The sequence below is a fragment of the Lacerta agilis genome, chromosome 13 (assembly GCF_009819535.1).
Source record: "Lacerta agilis isolate rLacAgi1 chromosome 13, rLacAgi1.pri, whole genome shotgun sequence".
NCBI lineage: Eukaryota > Metazoa > Chordata > Lepidosauria > Squamata > Lacertidae > Lacerta > Lacerta agilis.
This window is the reverse complement of record NC_046324.1, coordinates 15,939,162-15,957,893: the sequence shown is the minus strand read 5'-3', so window position 1 is coordinate 15,957,893 and position 18,732 is coordinate 15,939,162. Positions and strand designations below refer to the sequence as shown.

Here is an 18,732-nt window from a genome sequence, read left to right as displayed (position 1 = left end):
CTTGTCAGAAGTATAGAGGCGAATGCCACAGCTGAAAAGCCTCTTTCGACTTTCTGTGTCTGCAAGAAGGAGGTGAAATGTCGTTTATCCCTGTGGACGAAGATTCGGATTTCCCCATTCAGAACCTGCCTTACGGGGTCTTCTCCACCAAGGAGCAGGTAAGGAGGAGGCTGGCTTCGTGTGTACATTTTGGGCTATTTGTCTCTGCTCTGAGGAAACAAAGATCTGTGTGTGAGAGAGACATCATAAAGTTAAAGCACACGGCTTCCCCAAGGAATCTTTGGAACTATAGCTTGGTTAAGGGTTCTAGAAGTCGTTCTGTGAGGGATAAACTACAGTTCCCAGGGTACTTTAGGGAAAACTGCTAAATATGTGCTTAGATGTGACCATAGCAAGGCTAGGAACTTTGCTTGATGATTGCTTTAGAAAGTTATAACACTGTTGTTGTTTTTTAAAATATTTTTATTAAAAATTTTCTTGATTTACAAAGGTAGTGCAATGTCTCTCTCGTATTTTTCCATATAACATTTTTACAAATCAGTTTTTGTTGTTGAGAACTTATTAACACTGTTTATGTCTATATTGCTACATTTATATCCAAGGAGAGAGATATATTGTTCTTCCTGTTTTAGCCTCACAACAACCCCTTGAGGGATGCTGATAAGCAAAGGCTGTTTTATTTTGACTCTTCTCTGTGCATACACCTTTAAAAGAATCACAGAATCGCAGAGTTGGAAGGGTCCCTGTGGGTCATCTAGTCCAACCCCCTGCAATCCTGCTGCAGGAATCTTGCCCAACATGGGGCTCAAACCCATGACCCTGAGATTAAGAGTCTGACACTCTACCAACTGAGCTATCACTGGTCATATGTCAACGGATGTGTGGTGGTAGCTTCAATTATAAGCTGAGCAACAACCCAAGTAGTATGTAATGTTACCAAGAGACACTCTGTGCAGGCGGTGATTTTATCAAGAAAGACTTCATTTTGTGCCAACTAATAGATGCTCTGATTTTCTTGCTCTTCCTTCCTGCTGCTTTCCAAACATTCTTTCTGAAATTAACCTTTCCTTCCTGACTTTTTGGCAAAGATCGGTGCCTCATTTTTATCTTAATTGATTCCTAATTTTCTGAACTTTCAAACACTGTTGGGAAAAACTGGGAGCATTTCCAGAAGAGAAATTTATTGAGCATTCACCCTGAACTGTTTGCAGGATGTTAGACAATGTAAGTTTATTTCACGAACATTTTTATTCTGATTTGTTTGTGGGGAGGTTAGATGACGATGCATCAACTCTATTGTTATCCCACACTTTCCAGGGCACATTTTCTTGTCACTTTCCTTTTTGCAAAATGTCTTAACTTTTGGGGGAAGCATTTGTCTGGCTGGGAAAGCCTGTCACAACAAATATGTCTTCAAGTGTTTCCAGAGAACAGATGCCTTTTGTATCTTGACAGGAATGCCGTTTCAGAGGCAGCCAAACTAAAAACCCTGCTCCGAATTATTGCAGAGCAGGCTTCTGAGAACTTTGGAACTTGCAAGAGAAACATTTCCACAGAGTTTAGAGTGTTGGGAGATTTGGGTAAGACAAAAGAAAATACTTCTTCATGCAGGGCAGAGTTAAACCATGGAACTCGCTCCCACTAGAGGCAGGATGATTAGACAAATTCATGGGGGGGGGGAGAGGCTCTTTTCAGGTTAACATAGCATTTTTAAGTTTACTCAAAAGACAACGTAGGGACTGTGGTTACCCAGAAGGCAGCTATCAGGGGGGAAACCAGGGCAGTTGGCATGTATGGCTTAACCCTCTAAGCTTCAGGTCATGCATTAACTTGTCCGTTTGCAGAAAGTCCTGCTAAGCAAACATTTTGGGATGCGTTTGTAAATACAGTGGTACCTCGGGTTAAGAACTTAATTCGTTCTGGACGTCCGTTCTTAACCTGAAACTGTTCTTAACCCGAGGTACCACTTTAGCTAATGGGGCCTCCCGCTGCTGCCGTGCGATTTCTGTTATCATCCTGAAGCAAAGTTCTTAACCCGAGGTACTATTTCTGGGTTAGCGGAGTCTAACCTGAAGCGTCTGTAACCCGAGGCACCACTGTATTTACCGTGTTTCTCCTAAAATAAGACATAGCCATAAAATAAGCCATAGCAGGATTTCTAAGCATTTGCAAAATTATAAGCCGTTCCCCAAAAATAAGCCATACCCCGAAAATAAGCCATAGTGACGTGGCATCTCCCATTAAAACAGCCTGGAGAGGCGTGGCTATACAGCGTACTGATGCGACATCCCCTGAAAATAAGCCATACTGTGTTTTGTTGAGGGGGAAAAAAATACAAGACGGTATCTTATTTTAGGAGAAACACGGTAGATAGAGCTAGACTTGTCTCCTGCTCTCCCCTGTCCTATGCATATTTGGGGGAAAGGGCTGTAGCTTACCTGCCCGCAGAGTGTCTCGTCAGAGTGGTGCATGCTCTGGTTATCTCCCGCTTAGACTACTGAAATGTGCTCTACATGGGGCTACCTTTGAAGGTGATCCAGAAACTACCAGACAGATGGACTGGTGACTGGGAGTGGCCGCCGAGAACATATAACACCAGTCCTGAAAGACCTACACTGGCTCCCAGTACATTTCTGAGCACAATTCAAAGTGTTGGTGCTGACATTTAAAGCCCTAAACGGCCTCGGCCCAGTCTACCTGAAGGAGCGTCTCCACCCTCATTACTCAGCCCGGACACTGAGCTCCAGCTCTGAGGGCCTTCTGGCGGTTCCCTCCCTGTGAGAAGTGAAGCTACAGGGAACCAGGCAGAGGGCCTTCTCGGTAGTGGCACCCGCCCTGTGGAATGCCCTCCCATCAAGGAAATGAACAACTATCTGACTTTTAGAAGACATCTGGAGGCAGCCCTGTTTTGGGAAGTTGTTAATGTTTGATGTTTTATCGTGTGTATGGGGAGGCCCAGCCAGATGGGCAGGGTATAAGTATTATTATTATTATTATTATTATTATTATTATTATTATTATTATTATTATTATTATTATTTATTAAATTCTGAGAATCACCCTGAGACCTTATGATGAAGGGCTGTATATAAATCTAATAAATAAAAATAAACTGTTGGAAGGTTACAGCACCTGCTGTGGCTGTAGATGCTGTAGATGCATGTTTTGTTGCAGCTGGGGCAGACGAAATCATCTGGTTGTTTTGTTGCAGATGCCCCTTGGTGTTTCTTCTTTCTATACTCCTCCCAACAGCCACCCCTCCTCTGGTCACTGCTATGAATGCACAACCTGACTGACTGCCTCCAGACACTGCGGTCATCTGCAAGGGATTCCCACATAGCAGGGCTAATGTTGCCAGCCTTCCTGTCACAATTGCAGACATCTTTGTAGCACTGACAGGCCTGGAGCTGGAAGCCAGCTTCCCATAGAGCATCCAATCTGGGTTCAATTACCAAATAGGACTGGGAATGACCCCTGTCTGAAATCTAGCTCATTATTGCTGACGCTGACTGGCAGCCTCCTTCCCAAAGCCTAGTTAGCTCTTGCCCTGCTTTGGGAAGCAGGTGAGAGGGGTCTAGGACCATACCAGAGCCATCCCTGCTCCTCAAAGCTGTGGGGCAAGGGCTGTGGGGTGTGTGCCAAATTTTGGCTTAGCTCAGGGTGCCATAGTACCAAACACCCCCCTACTAGAGCCACCCAATCAGCAGGAAAGGGGATCTTTTTTAGGCACTGAGAAGAAGCCTTTCTCCCCCTTTGTGCTGACTGGAGCCAATCAAAGTGAAAGGAGGTGTGTCAGCGACAGAGGATTGGCTCTTAGGGTCACTCTGGAGAAGGCTTGTGGGAGAACACTGAAGAGCTGCTCTGTATGCTAAGCATTTAGGAACACTGAAAACAACAAGGTGCTTCGTTTCAAGAGAATGGGGTGCAAGTTCTATTATGTACAAGAGAAAAGCCTTGGCATTCATACCACAGGCCAGTAAACCTGAAGGAGCGTCTCCACCCCCATCGTTTAGCCCGGACACTGAGGTCCAATTCTGAGGGCCTTCTGATGGTTCCTTCCCTGTGAGAAGTGAGGTTACAGGGAACCAGGCAGAGGGCCTTCGCAGCAGTGATGCCTGCCCTGTGGAACGCCCTCCCGTCAGATGTCAAGGAAATAAACAACTATGTGACTTTTAGAAGACATCTGAAGGCAGCCCTGTTTAGAGAAGTTTTTTTTATGTTTGATGTTTTATTGTGTTTTTAATATTCCGTTGGGAGCTGCCCAGAGTGGCTGCTGAAACCCAGCCAGATGGGCGGGGTATAAATAATAAATTATTATTATTACTTAAGTCGCTCCAAAACCATTGGCCCCTGTACGTGCACAGAAAAAAGTAGATTTAACATAAAGGCAGCACATGGGAGTTCTGTATTGATCATTTCAATGCATCCCTTATTATTAAAATTATTGCACAATTATCAGATTACCATGTAATCTTAGAAGGGTTAAGCTGTGACAGTGTGTGGTTGTGGCTATCATGAAGAGACCCCCAGCTTCTGAATTTACTGCTACACAACTGGTTCCAGCCCTATTCTTTGCTCTGCGTTTACCGCTGGCTAATGTCACATCCGGAAAGTATAGATGCTTATCTCATTCTGTCTTCTCTTGCAGCCCAGACCCAGAATTGGTGTTGCCATTGGTGACCAAGTGTTGGACCTCAGTGCCATTAAGCATCTGTTTGATGGGCCTATCCTTTCTAAGCACCATCATGTCTTTGATCAGGTACTTTGCCAAGGTGACCTTGGGGCCCCCAAACCTGAGGTTCTCCACCCCCGATGTAAACGGTACTGAGCTGGACGAAGCAATGGACTGACTCCTTATGATGCTGATTCCTATGTTCCTAATGTTATGTACTGAAGTTCTCACCCTAGGCCACTAGGGGTGTTGTGTATATAGTTTCACTCTGCCCACCGTGATTGCAGTTCTCACTCAGGTCCACAACATGCAAATGAAGGATTGAGAGTGCCGTTCACAGATTGGGTAGCTAGAGAGAGTTGTTACTGTTGCATGCTACTGAGTACTATATAAGCAGGCTGGCTCAGCCCTTCAGTTCAGTTCTGTTCCAGCCTGAGAATAAAGAAAGCTGCTTGGAGAATCATTGTATCTTCTGCAATGTCCACCCACTACTTAATACCTAATGACCTGCCAAAAGCTTGGAGGCGGCACGATGTCAGTATGACATTTTGCGAGATTGCCTGTAATTCAGTGCCTTGCCATTACAATTTGCCATTGCATTTGGAGGTGGGCAGAAGATGACTTGGGCTTTGTTGTGCATCCATGTGCTCTTCATTCAATGTCACAATATGCCTCGTGTGTGCTGTGTGCTCAGGGAGCATTTGCACAGAAAAACATGTTTGCCCTCCTTTGCAGTCAACCCTTAACCGTTTCATGGCATTGGGCTGGGAAGCATGGACAGAAGCCAGAGCGCTTCTCCAAAAGCTGCTGTCTCGCAAAGAGCCGATGCTGAGAGATAACGTGGAATTACGCAAAAGGTAAATAAAAAATAACTAAAAACTGGGGAGAGAATAAGTGGCTAGGACTCTGTAGGTGTGCATGCTGCTATTTTATGGGAGCACAGAAAAGCTGCAGAATGTGGTAGTGGACAACAGATTCCATTTCCAAAGATTCCAAGTTTTTTTTTTTTAATGTAAGTTTGTAGTCCCTGAGGTTTCTCCCCCCACCCTAAAATAATTGTGTGCTATCTTTGTGCCACACAGTGATGTCGAAGGCAGTTAAATTGAAAAGCTAAGCTTGTGGGCAAATGCTTGTTTGGAATGTCGTGCCAAAGAGATTACTGAATAATATTATTGATCCTCTGGGATTCCCAGTCTTCTGAGGCAGGCTGTGCTAGAGAGTTCTCAGCTGGGAGCTCCATAATGTTGACAGTCCCTGTCCAAAGCAGGGCTTGCTTTCAGCTCTGATCAGCTGTTTTCTGGGCAGGCCTTCTTAAAAATATGACATCACAATGTGCAAACAGACAAACAATACAATTCAAGGTTAGCACTTCTGAAGGAGAAACAATCGACATGACAAAAACAGCAAATTCTTAGTCACTTACAGGATTTGGTAAGTGAGTAAGAATTATTATTTTTTATTATTATTATATTGGAAGGATGCCCAAAAGAATATTTGCTCTACTAACAATTTATAGCAATGTGTGCCTGCATACAAGACATTGATCAGATTGTAATGTACACAGGCCTAAGACAGTTGGTACTGGGGGAGGTGTTCTTTTAAGTGTGCTGCAGTAAACATTCAAAGACTGGCAAATGCTGACATTGGCCAGTCGTAATATTGTAAGAAGCCAGAGAGAGAGAGAGAAATGTCAGAAAATACACCTTGAGTGAATTACATGCATTGGCAGGATTGACGGAACACTTGTAGTAAAAATTTGACCCATGGACTGACAAAGGATTTATAAGAATAGAGATATGAAAGAGACACAGAGGGGGATGTTAAGTTGTGGACTTCAATACATAACAGGGGAAATCATTATATTAAGATCCACAATTGGGGGGGGGAGTAAAAAGGGATTATATGTTTACAGTATGTATTTAATTCATTTGTTTATGTAAAATAGAAAATGCAAAAATATAATTTATTTTTAAAGGAAAATAAATTCACCTTGAGTGAACGGAACCAAGTTTCCTTAGTGTTTGAGAACTAAGCATTATTTCTGTTTGTTTCCCCGTCTGCCTTCTAGAGCATTTGTACCACAGGCTTCGGCAATAATGCACCTTCCTGCTGAAATTGGTAAGTTCCTTTTGCCGTCAACAAGATCCACTTAACCCTTGTTCATTTCCTCCAGAAGCAGAGTTATATTCTCCGAATTACTGGGAATGTCAGATCACGGCTCTTGATTTAGGTGTAGTCTTATGCTAGAAATATGGGGAGAAATTTGATTCCGTTGACAGTTAAAGGCGAATCCACCTCCTAGTCCTCGCTTTCCAAACCAACACACAGCTGCCTTTCAAAATCCACACTTCTCCCAATTTTTCAGTGCCTTTCTCCAGCTCAAGTTATTTATTCATTCATTTTTATTAAATTTGTGTACCACCCTATACCACCCTATATCACAAAATACATAATTGAAATTAAAAAAAAAACAAGAACAACCCAATGTTGTTGTTGTTCAGTCGTTCAGTCGTGTCCGACTCTTCGTGACCCCATGGACCAGAGTACGCCAGGCACGCCTATCCTCCACTGCCTCCCGCAGTTTGGTCAAACTCATGCCAGTCGCTTTGAGAACATTGTCCAACCATCTCGTCCTCTGTCGTCCCCTTCTCCTTGTGCCCTCCATCTTTCCCAACACCAGGGTCTTTTCTAGGGAGTCTTCTCTTCTCGTGAGGTGGCCAAAGTACTGGAGCCTCAACTTCAGGATCTGTCCTTCCAGTGAGCACGCAGGGCTGATTTCTTTAAGGATGGATAAGTTTGATCTTCTTGCAGTCCATGGGACCCTCAAGAGTCTCCTCCAGCACCATAATTCAACCCAATAGCCCCGCTTTTAGTAATGTGTACGAAGGTGCGTATAAAGTTGTCAGAAGCATTTGTGCCCCCAGCGGTGAAGGTAAAACAGTAACTGTGGATAGCCTTATCCTTTCTGAATTCGACTAGTCCTCTTATAAGAAGAGAATAGTGCGATGGGCCTGACGCCTCAGTTACCACTCGTGCTGACTTGCCCGCTCTCTCTTACACATACCATATTTACCCGTGTATAAGACTAGGTCCCCCCCCCTAAAAAATAATGTCAAAAATTAGGGGGTGTCTTATACATGATTACTTCTTCCCCCATTTTCTTAAATCTGAGTCCCCCAAAATAGGGGACGTCTTATGCATGGGGGCTTCTTATAGACGGAAAAATACGGTATTTCCCCCCACCTCCCTTAAAACAAATGCTAACTATCCCAGAGTATCCTGTGGGGGACCTTGGTGTGGGGGATAACCAACAAGCTGGAGTCTCAAGCGGAAGTTTTTAAAATAACAATACAGATTTATTTTAAAACAAGGTATTATAATACAAGTGGAGGAACTTGGGTTACTTCGGAATTAATAAGCTAGTTTGCTGAAATCGTTTCACAGAGGTTTCGGCTTTTTAGTTTGGTTCCTTTCTGAGGCGGCACTTTCCTTCAGGTACCCACCCCTTTAACAATTCCAGCTCCTGAGGTACTTTCAGTAATAGTCTTAAGGGCTCACAACCCCCCTTCCTTAACTGGGTTTTGGGAGACTCTTCCTTCCTCAGAAGAGTCTCTCCCCTCCAGACTAGTTAGAGACCTAAGTAGACTGATCCACCCGTGGCCCCAACTCAAAACCAGCCTAACTAACTCTCTCCCTCCAAAGCCTCTCCTTTTAAATTCTCCCTCCTGGAACCTCAGCCAATCAGAGGCTGCCGTTCTTTAACCATTTGCTGGCAGGAGATAAAAGTAAAAAAGAAATGCTTGTGGAACCAACTTTTCCGTCACAAACTAGTCCCGTCAGCTGTGTTAGAATCATAGAATTGTAGAGTTGGAAGGGGCCACGAGGGTCATCTAGCTCAACCCCCTTGCAATGCAGGAAACCTTTGCCCAGAGTGGTACTTGAACCCACAACCCTGAGATTAAGCATCTCATGCTCTACTGACTGTGTTGTCCCTCCGCTTCCTGCACAACTGACATGCCCACAAATGTGGACACGAAAGGAGGAAAGTCAGAGTAAAGTGAATGGAAAGTTTAGCCATGCTGTTTCCTATGATAGACACCAGAGGGCAGTAAGTGAATTGTATATGAAATCATTCACTGCGTTGTACTTGTGTTGTTGTTTTTTTTAACAGAAAAGAACTAGACTTGTAGGGAGTGAGATTTTGCTTTCTGTGTTTTCGAGGGCAAGCGGATGAAAGTCAAACAATAGTTTCCAAGTCGTGAGAAGCAAGAGCTCCATTTCATTCTGCACTAGTCAAAGCTCATCTACTCTCCAGTACTGTGTCCAATTTTTTTAAGGCAGTATGGTGTAATGGTTAGAGAGTTGAACTAGGACCTCAGAGACTCAGGTTCCAATCCCTTACTCAGCCATGAAGTTCACCGGGTGACTTTGGGCCAGTCTCTCAGCCTGACCCTACCTCACAGTGTAGTGAGGGAGCCAGTGTGGTGTAGTGGTTAAGAGCAGTGGACTCATAATCTGGTGAACCGGGTTTGCATCCCCGCTCCTCCACATGCAGCTGCTGGGTGACCTTGGGCTAGTCACACTTCTCTGAAGTCTCTCGGCCCCACTCACCTCACAGAGTGTTTGTTGTGGGGGAGGAAGGGAAAGGAGAATGTTAGCCGCTTTGAGACTCCTTCGGGTAGTGATAAAGCGGGATATCAAATCCAAACTCCTCCTCCTCCACCTCCTCCTCCTCCTCCTCCTCCTCTTCTTCTTCTTCTTCTTTGGGTTGTCATGAGGTAGGTCAGGCTGGGAAGGGGGGTGGGGAGATACATAGTGAACTCCTTAAAGGAAAGCTGGAATATAAATGTAATGATAATAAATAATATTAAGGAAGAAAGATGTAAAATTGGAATAGGTTCAGAGTCAGGCAATGAAGATGGTATATAGAGAACAAGTTGTCATTGAGGAGAAGGCAAAAGCTGCATTCACAGTTGAACCACATGATTCCCACCCCAAGAATGCCAGGAACTTTTCTCCTCACAGAGCTAACATTCCCAGCACCCTTAACAGACTACAGTTCCCAGGGTTGTGTGCCTCAAATATGCGCTTTAAATGTTTACATGCAGCCTTTTCCGCTTCTGCCCCTGAAGGCAGGATTAGACCAAATGTGTCATGGGAGAGTAGATCAGATTATCACAAAACAAAATGTTAACAGTATGGCAACCTCAACAGAGGTTATCTCACACCCAGATAAAACCGCAACACAGGCAAGCTTAAAATGACCACAGATTTCCTTGGAAGTTCACAAAATGCCCCATTAAAAGGGTAAAAAAATCATCCCTATTTTAAAATTTATTAAAATAAAATATCATTTATTATTTATTGTACTTAATTATTAAGTTGCTTTGAGTTTGTGTGTGTGTGTGTGTGTGTGTGTGTGTGTAAAAACTCAAAGTGACTTACCAAAAAGAACATGCATTAAAACCAAGGCAAGGCTTTTTTCCGGCACCTCTCAGGTGAGCTCCATTGCCATTACTGTATAAGAGAACAAGGCGTTCATGGTGAATTCTGGCACCTCTTTTTTCTATTAAAAAAGATTAAAACCAACATAAAACTAACACAGAGTAAAAAGGTAAAAACATATTTGTAGTGAAAAAAACTTTTAGGTTTAACAAAGCAATTCCTTCAACGTTCCCTCAAATAAGAAAAGCCCCCCCCCCCCCAATTAAATGCCATTCATGGTTGGTGGCACCACAGGTCTGTCATCATCATGAAGGCAATAAAACATTGCCACTGGTCTCCAAAGTCATTGCCAAGTTCTGCAGCCTCCTTCAGTTCATTTCTCTAACACCGCTCTTTCCCAAATTCTCACCCCTACAGGAGACTACACGGATTTCTATTCCTCCCGACAGCATGCTACAAATGTTGGGGTGATGTTCCGAGGAAAGGAAAATGCTCTGATGCCCAACTGGTCAGTAGTTGTGTTCTAAGAATTCTAAGATCTCAGATATAAAATAAATGTACTAGGCAAACACATACATAAGTATATAAACCATGTTTCTGAAATAGTACGGGAGAAGCCATTTTGACTCTCCCAAATTGTCCTCAAATATTTCTCTGCAAGGAAGAAGGAAATGGGGAAAGCTTTCTGATTTCCTTTTGACTGTTGGGGCTTACACCTCCCATTTCAAATACAGTCTGGCAAGTATCTGTTAAGCTGAGCGCACTCTCAAATTTCTGCTGAAGACCGCCTCCTTCTTGTGCTTGTATGCATGCTGTTTGGGGTGGTGGTCTCGGGCTAGAGGGTGGGCAATTTCAAAAGTCTATATAGGGGCTTGAGCACCATTGTTCGGGGTTCTCCTCCCTCCTGCGTGTGGTGAGTGGGGACCCTTTTGCAACAGTTAATAAAGATCAGGCTTACTAGCTGCTTTGCTTCTAATAATAATAATAATAATATTTGTTTCCCCCCCCCCCTCCCCAGCCGAGGCCGAACTCAGAGTGGCTAATAGCAATATACTCTTGTATGGTGTATGGAGCCAGTGTGGTGTAGTGGTTAAGAGCGGTAGACTCGTTATCTGGGGAACCGGGTTCGCGTCTCCGCTCCTCCACATGCAGCTGCTGGGTGACCTTGGGCTAGTCACACTTCTCTGAAGTCTCTCAGCCCCACTCACCTCACAGAGTGTTTGTTGTGGGGGAGGAAGGGAAAGGAGAATGTTAGCCGCTTTGAGACTCCTTCGGGTAGTGATAAAACGGGATATCAAATCCAAACTCTTTGTTGACCTCTGTTATTTTCCGCTGCCAATAGGGAACCCTCTTATGGACTCTATACGGGCGCTGGAATACCCCATAAGGGAAAGGGAGCAGTTTTTCTTATAACAGTTGCTTCCCCAACAACGTTTGGGATGGGTTGAGTGGGGAGAAGCATCATTTGGGCGTCCATTCGAGGATAAAGCATTATCTGGATGTGATGAGTGAGAGGAAACTCATGAAGCAATTTGAACCCTTGTGTCCTTTCATAGGCATCTCATTGGCCACTGTGAGAACAGGATGCTGGACTAGATGGGCCACTGGCCTAATCCAAGAGCCTTCTTGTGTTCTTATTCATTGACCACGTTCTCCTTTTAGTTAATGACCACAACCCACCCACCCCCAATGATTATTTCTCTTTTCCAAGGCTGCACCTGCCAGTTGGGTACCACGGACGCGCCTCTTCCGTCGTCGTATCTGGGACGCCGATCAGGAGGCCAGTGGGACAAATGCGACCTGATGATGGTAAGCCTTTTGGCCTTCCGCTCAAATCTTTCACATTTATAAATGGAATTAATAAATAAGCAAAGAGTCTTGTGGTGTCAAATTAAAAGAGAGAGATTCCTTTCCGTTTGGTACGGTTTTAATATACAGTCGTACCTTGGTTTTTGAACAGCTTAGTTCTCGTATGTTTTAGCTCCCGAACGCCGCAAACCGGTGTTCCGGTTTGCAAACTATTTTTGGAAGCCAAACGTCCGACGCGGCTTCCGCGGCTTCCGATTGGCTGCAGGCGCTTCCTGCAGCCAATCAGAAACCGCACTTTGGTTTCCGAACGTTTTGTAAGTCGAATGGACTTTCGGAACAGATTCCATTCGACTTCCAAGGTACGGATGTATTTGTCAGCCATGATGAACATGGTCAGTTCCAAAGATTTCAGTTGATACAATAACTCAGAGTTTCCTTTGTCTCTCTCCCCTGAACAAGTGAGGGGTACACATATATTGTATTATTTACATAGTGAGGTTAATGTAAATAGTTTTGGTTATTATTACTCCCCTCCTTTTTCTTCTGCAAGTACATTCATCTTGTTTCTACATCTCTGGACTGATTTGGTTGTTTCTTTATTGTTTCTTAGCCCCTTCGTGGTGAGAGGCTTTGTCTGATATTCTGTACTGCAGAATAGTCTTTATCCCTTTTCCTGACTTGTTTAAATAAAAGTCTTCTCTTTTTTTAAAAAAAAAAGCAGTTGATCCATGCATGCATAGCAAGGTGGCCTTGTCAAGCTTGCAAACACCATCGCTTTCCCTATTAAAAGAAACAGCATGTTTACTTTTTGTGTGTGTTTGTTCTATTTAAATCACAGCAAAACCCCCGGTGTTCGGTGCTTGCAAACTTTTGGATATTGAACTGGAAATGGTAGGAATTTTTTAGAATTTTAGAATTTTATTTACGGCCATAGGCCCATACAAGTAAAAAACACATAGATAACAACTTGTGCAAGTGGGAACAACAGCTGCTAAAACACCACAGTAACAATAAAATACAATAAAATAGAATGGCATACTAAGCCTTAGCTAGCTTGTAGTGCTCCTTGGCGTCGCTTTTGGGTAAGGACAGCGACCAGGAACCTTGCCACTTTCAGGGTCGTATGAGTATCCTTATCCTGCAAGATTTGGGCGAGGTGGAATTCTGGTGGGGTGCCCTCTAGTTTCTGTATGATTGATCCCAACAAATTTGCCCGTGGCACGTTGAACAAGGGGCAAGCAAACATAATGTTCTGGAGAGACTCCAGTGTCTCCTTATCACATTCGCACATGGCAGAGGCTTGGCCCTTTGAGAATCTATGTCTCAGGACATTGGAGGGAAAACCGTTGAACCTCGCTTTGGTGAAGGCCAGTCTATGGACAACAGTCGAAAGGGAGGAGAGGTATGAAATTGAAATGGTCAGAACTCCCCCAAACCATTTAGATTTTTTCACAAAAGAAAAAAAAAACCCACAGCCCTAACTAGTTGACACCATTTTGGATTTTTATTGGATTCTGCAATTTTCTCTCTACTAGTGCTTATAAAGCAACAAACTTGTCTATAAGGAGAAAGATGAAATTAATTGGTGAGGAAACAATTTTCAAATTCTCTTCACTTAAAAATGCTTTTGTTTTGTTTTTTTAATCTAGTGAATTTCTATCTATCTTTAAACAACAACAAACCTCTGAGGCCAGTGCGTGATCAAATCAAAAACCATTGAGTTGTTTACAACTTCATTATATTCAGAATAAACCTACTGAAATTAATAAGCCCAAATTAGCCATATCCATCAGTTTCAGCGTAGGACCAACACCTCAATTGGATTGGCCCAATTAAAGGAATGGGGGTGGGGGAAAACATAACAATAAAACCACAATTAAAAATTAAAGCAGCAGGAAAATAGGACATATATCTAGGAGCAAGTTAATGTTAGGAAGGATCTAGGAAAATAAATACTACAATGTTGTCGTTGTTGTTTTTACTGCAACTACTATTAATTCAGTTTTTTATGAACCCTTCACCATAAAGGTCCCAGGGTGAGTTAACGACCATTTAAAATACATTATTAAAACAGTTTAAAACAAATGGCACTCACAAGAGTAGGGTAGGTCACACAAACACCATCTCAGGTGTCAAAGTTCAGGGAAAGAGGAGCATTATGATGGGAACTACATAATGATTTGATTTCCTCTCATAAGAGCCCCGAGCAACTCATCAATGAAAACGCAACCATTTAAGCGGAGTTAAAACCACAGTTCAAAATAAGCTCAGCAATAAAACAAACAAACTTGCATTGAGCTCCAAATCCTGGCTGCTGTATTTGTCCTGTTTGCACAGAAAGTGTCATGTAAGAATCGAGGAATTGGATGGGATAAGCTGAGATGAGTGTGTGTGCTTTACCGTGTTGGTTCTTTTGTATGAAACGGCATCTTTCCATTTTTGGAGCATATACCCTAACAAAACCTCCTCCCGTATTTTCCCAGGCTTTCTTTGTAGGCCCCGGAAACAAACCCGGGGAGGCGGTTCCCATCAGCGAAGCTCACAAGCACATCTTTGGGATGGTCCTGATGAATGACTGGAGCGGTAATGAGCCCTGCTGCTGTTCCCCGCGGCAGGAAACCTCTTGCTATGCTTTTATATTAGACAATGTAGTGAAACGAGGCAGTCTTTTGAAGATTCCTTCAGGAGAGCAAAGGTATAGGAAGCGGCCTTATGCTGAATCAGACCATTGGCCAATTGAGCTCACTGCCTGCCAGTGGCTCTTCAGGATTTCCTACAGCAGCCTCTCCCAGCCATAATTAGAGATGTCAGGGATCGAACCTGTGACCTCCTGTACACAAAGCAGATGCTCTGCCTCTGAGCTAGTGCTCTTCTCCAGTTAAACATTGGAACCTGTCATATATCATGTCAGACCATTGATCTGTCTAGCGCAGCATTTTCTTCTTCTTCTTCTTCTTCTTCTTCTTCTTCTTCTTCTTCTTCTTCTTCTTCAGCAGTGACCACTCATAGCCGAGTAAGATTGTCTTCCATGAACACGGTTTTAACAGTGAGTCCCTAGGTGACTGTGGAGGCCAATTCTGGATCCACACATCCTTCCACAGTGGAAGGGTAGGAGTTCATCATGGTGAAGGTTTGCTAAGCGTGCTTTCCTCTTAGCACGTTTCTCCCTTTCGTCCTGAGCTCGAACATCTTCAAAACCCATGACCCCTTTAGTAAAGGCAGTTCTCCAACTGGAGCACTCGCAGGCCAGTGTTTCCCAGTTGTCAGTGTTTATAGTACATTTTTTAAAGATTTGCCTTGAGAGAGTATTTGAACCTCATTTGTTGATCACCGGCATTAAGCTTTCCATTTTTAAGCTCGGAATAGAGTAGTTGCTTTGGAAGGCGATAATCAGGCATCCACACAACATGACCAGTCCAACGAAGTTGATGTCGAAGAGTCATCACTTTGACACTGGTGATCTTTGCTGCTTCTAGTACACTGGCATTAGTTTGCCTGTCTTCCCAAGTGATGTGTAAAAATTTTCTGAGTATTGTATGCACAGTATTGTATGCACCAACTGGTAGCAGCTCTCTAGGTCTTTCTCAGCAGGGGAGGACTTGGGTCAGGCATAGGCAAACTTCGGCCCTCCACATGTTTGGGACTACAATTCCCATCATCCCTAGCTAACAGAACCAGTGGTCAGAGATGATGGGAATTGTATGTCCAAACATCTGGAGGGCCAGAGTTTGCCTATGCCTGACTTGAGTAATATTTCGTAATAATTAAAAATTAATATTCCCGATTATGGATCTTCTCAATTTTGTGCCCCTACATTTGAGCATCCTGTGCAGTTGAACTGCCCTAAATCCAACATAGTTCCCAGTCCTACCTGGACATGGCAGGGATTGAACCTTGGTCCTCCTGCATGCAAAGCAGATTCTCTTCCACTAAGCTACAGCCCCTCCCCTGAGAAGCAGAGCCTAAAACCTACATCTCTCTCTCTCTCTTTCCTTGCCTCCTAGCACGTGACATTCAGAAATGGGAATATGTCCCCCTGGGTCCATTTCTGGGCAAGAGTTTTGGCACCACCATCTCGCCGTGGGTGGTGACTATGGAAGCTCTGATGCCGTTTGCACTGCCGAATCCTATCCAGGTTAGCAAAAAGTGATCAGGTGTATCCCATGTGACTTATGGGAAAATATATTCTACATGACTTATGTGGAAAAAACCTGTCAGGTGGGTGGGGCGTACATAAATAACAGATATATGTGCATGATCCCCACCCCCAATCCAAATTATGTCCCGATCCAGCACTTCAGAGCACCCAGGGCTGGATTGAGCAAAATGAGCACATGCTTAGGGCATCGGGGGGGGGGGGAGGCAACACAGAAATTTTCCTTTGCCAAATTTTCTATGGTGCAGTTGAACCAGTTTCTACAAAAAAGGACCCCACAATATGTGCATTTTAAGTTCAGTGCAACAAGAACAAAATGTAAAAACAAGATTCAGTCATTCTGAACTTTATAAAATAATTGCAGAAGGCAATATTTTATGGTTTATTATGGTTTATATTTTGAATTATATATACAGTGAGGGGGGAAAGTATTTGATCCCCTGCTAAATTTGCCCGTTTGCCCTCTGACGAAGAAATGGTAGGTTTATTGTAGCTGTGAGAGACAGAATAACAACAGGAAAAACCCCAGAAACCCAGAAGACAGAGGGAAAACAGGCAAATTTAGCAGGGGATCAAATACTTTCCCCCCTCACTGTAAATATGGGGGGACCAAAATCTTTTTAAGTGCTTGGGATCTCTAAAGGTCTTAATCCAGCACTGGGAGAGGCTTTGACCTGACCTGGGGACAACCCGACTGAGATCCTGGCTCCACTACCTTGGGGTAATGGATGGCTGAATTTAAGGATTGAGCAATGAAGGAATCCAGTGCAACTTTCGTGCTAGCAGAAGCTTGTTGCACAAAAGCTGGTTCTTGTGCAACAGTGGATTTAGTTGTGAAACAGCTTGCACAACATCATCCTGCCAGCGCAACAGGTATACCGCTAAGGGACTGTAATTTAGCAGTACGTTGGACGCAGCTCTCTGTTTTCACTTGAAAACTGATAGAAACCCAACCACTTGAGTCTGCTATTATAGAGGGATGCTGTATATGATTCTTCTTTTGCTTCTTCAAGGATCCAAGGCCACTGCCCTACCTCTGCGATGATCAGCCTTATACTTTTGACATCAACCTTTTCGTTGCTATTAAAGGTACAGTTCTCCGTCCTATGGTGCATTTTAATTTCACTCAGGCCTGCGGAGCTCCAAAATAAGAAAAAAACATTGGGAGACCATAATCAAAAGAGTCAAAACGCCAACAGTACTTTATGAAGCTACTAATGCCCTTCTACTCAGCCTTGTTTGATAATTCTAAGAAACAAAAAAAAAGAACACTGCAATTTTGTAAGGTTCAGTCTCTATTTTGATTCAAAATGGTGTCTAACTGTATCCGAACATAGACAAAAATCTTCTCCTTGATTTTTGGAACCGTCAGGCAAAACGTGGTAAATCAGCGCAGTTTTGGAACGGTTCAGTCCTCCATTTTGATTCAAAATGGTATCCAATGATATTCAAACATAGGTGAAAATCTGCTCCTTGGTCTCAGGAGGTCCTTGAGGTGCCCAAATGCAGTGAAGAAAAACTCTCAAAAATATATAGCAGAAGATAGTATCTTTATAATACTTTAGATTAAAGTTTCCTTTAACCAGGCATAGGCAAACTCGGCCCTCCAGATGTTTTGGGACTACAACTCCCATCATTCCTGATCACTGGTCCTGTTAGCTAGGGATGATGGGACTTGTAGTCCCAAAACATCTGGAGGGCTGAGTTTGCCTATGCCTGCCTTTAACCGTTATGCTACATCTCGCAAATAAATAAGGAAGTCTTCCTTGAAATAAGAAACGAATGGCAACTCTTGCATATTAGAGTCCTAATACGAGAAGTGCACTCCTTGCACAAAGGTTTCTTCATTTAATTCTTATTTCACCATCATAAAATTCCTACATGAACAAAACTCCCCTGCAGGAAATAACATGCAGTTGATACGTAAAACTTCCACATGGCGATTGCATCCATCAGTTTTTCAATCTGTATGTTGTTGTTGTTTAGTCGTTCAGTCGTGTCCGACTCTTTGTGTATATCCCTGTGCAATCGCTGTTTGTGGTGGTGGAGCAACAGCAGACATTAAGCCCTCCAGAACACCAAATAGATGTTGGGACTACAACTCCCATCATCCCTGAACATTAGCCATGCGTGCCAACTGGAGCTGATGGGAGTTGGAGTCCAAGAATATCTGGAAAGCCACAGGCTCCCCATCCTTTATCCAAGCCACCTGTGATGTTCAGTGTTTTGTGCAAAAGCCTGTTATATGCAGCTTTCCAATTTGCACTCTCCAGTTTTTCCCTCCCAGCTGGGTTTATTACTTTCACCCTGCTTTTTCCCCCTGCAAGAAGTATCCAAAGCAGCTGATGAACAGAAGATAACGCATGACGTTAACAGAGTTAAAACAAGCAAGAATATTAGATCAGGTATTTGAACCAGAGAGCGATAAAAAGCTAAGAAGAGCTACCAATTAAAGCTACATTAAACACACACACCGGCTGAGGGGCTTTTTTAGATCTCCCTTCTCAGTACACACTCCTAAGATATCTCTGCAAGGACAATTTCTACCTTGGAACAGAAATAGGGAGTAAATTCAATGGCAAACCCCAGAGGAAAAGGTTTATGGTTTTGTCGAAATGTGCAAGACTCTCTCTCTCTGTAAAAGGACTCA

The 18,732-nt window shown here is 43.4% G+C and overlaps 1 protein-coding gene across 1 annotated transcript in view; it reads left to right on the top strand.

Annotated features, from left to right (window-relative positions):
* The window catches only part of FAH (fumarylacetoacetate hydrolase), a 28,253-nt gene continuing 9,521 nt past the window's right edge, over positions 1-18,732 (top strand). Inside the window, exons 1-10 of the mRNA XM_033167333.1 lie at positions 1-158; positions 4,649-4,759; positions 5,408-5,529; positions 6,741-6,790; positions 10,535-10,625; positions 11,829-11,926; positions 12,765-12,817; positions 14,410-14,509; positions 15,931-16,061; positions 17,096-17,171. Coding sequence (XP_033023224.1) covers positions 78-158; positions 4,649-4,759; positions 5,408-5,529; positions 6,741-6,790; positions 10,535-10,625; positions 11,829-11,926; positions 12,765-12,817; positions 14,410-14,509; positions 15,931-16,061; positions 17,096-17,171 — 913 coding nt within the window. The 5' untranslated portion in view covers positions 1-77. The remainder of the gene's footprint in view (positions 159-4,648; positions 4,760-5,407; positions 5,530-6,740; positions 6,791-10,534; positions 10,626-11,828; positions 11,927-12,764; positions 12,818-14,409; positions 14,510-15,930; positions 16,062-17,095; positions 17,172-18,732) is intronic.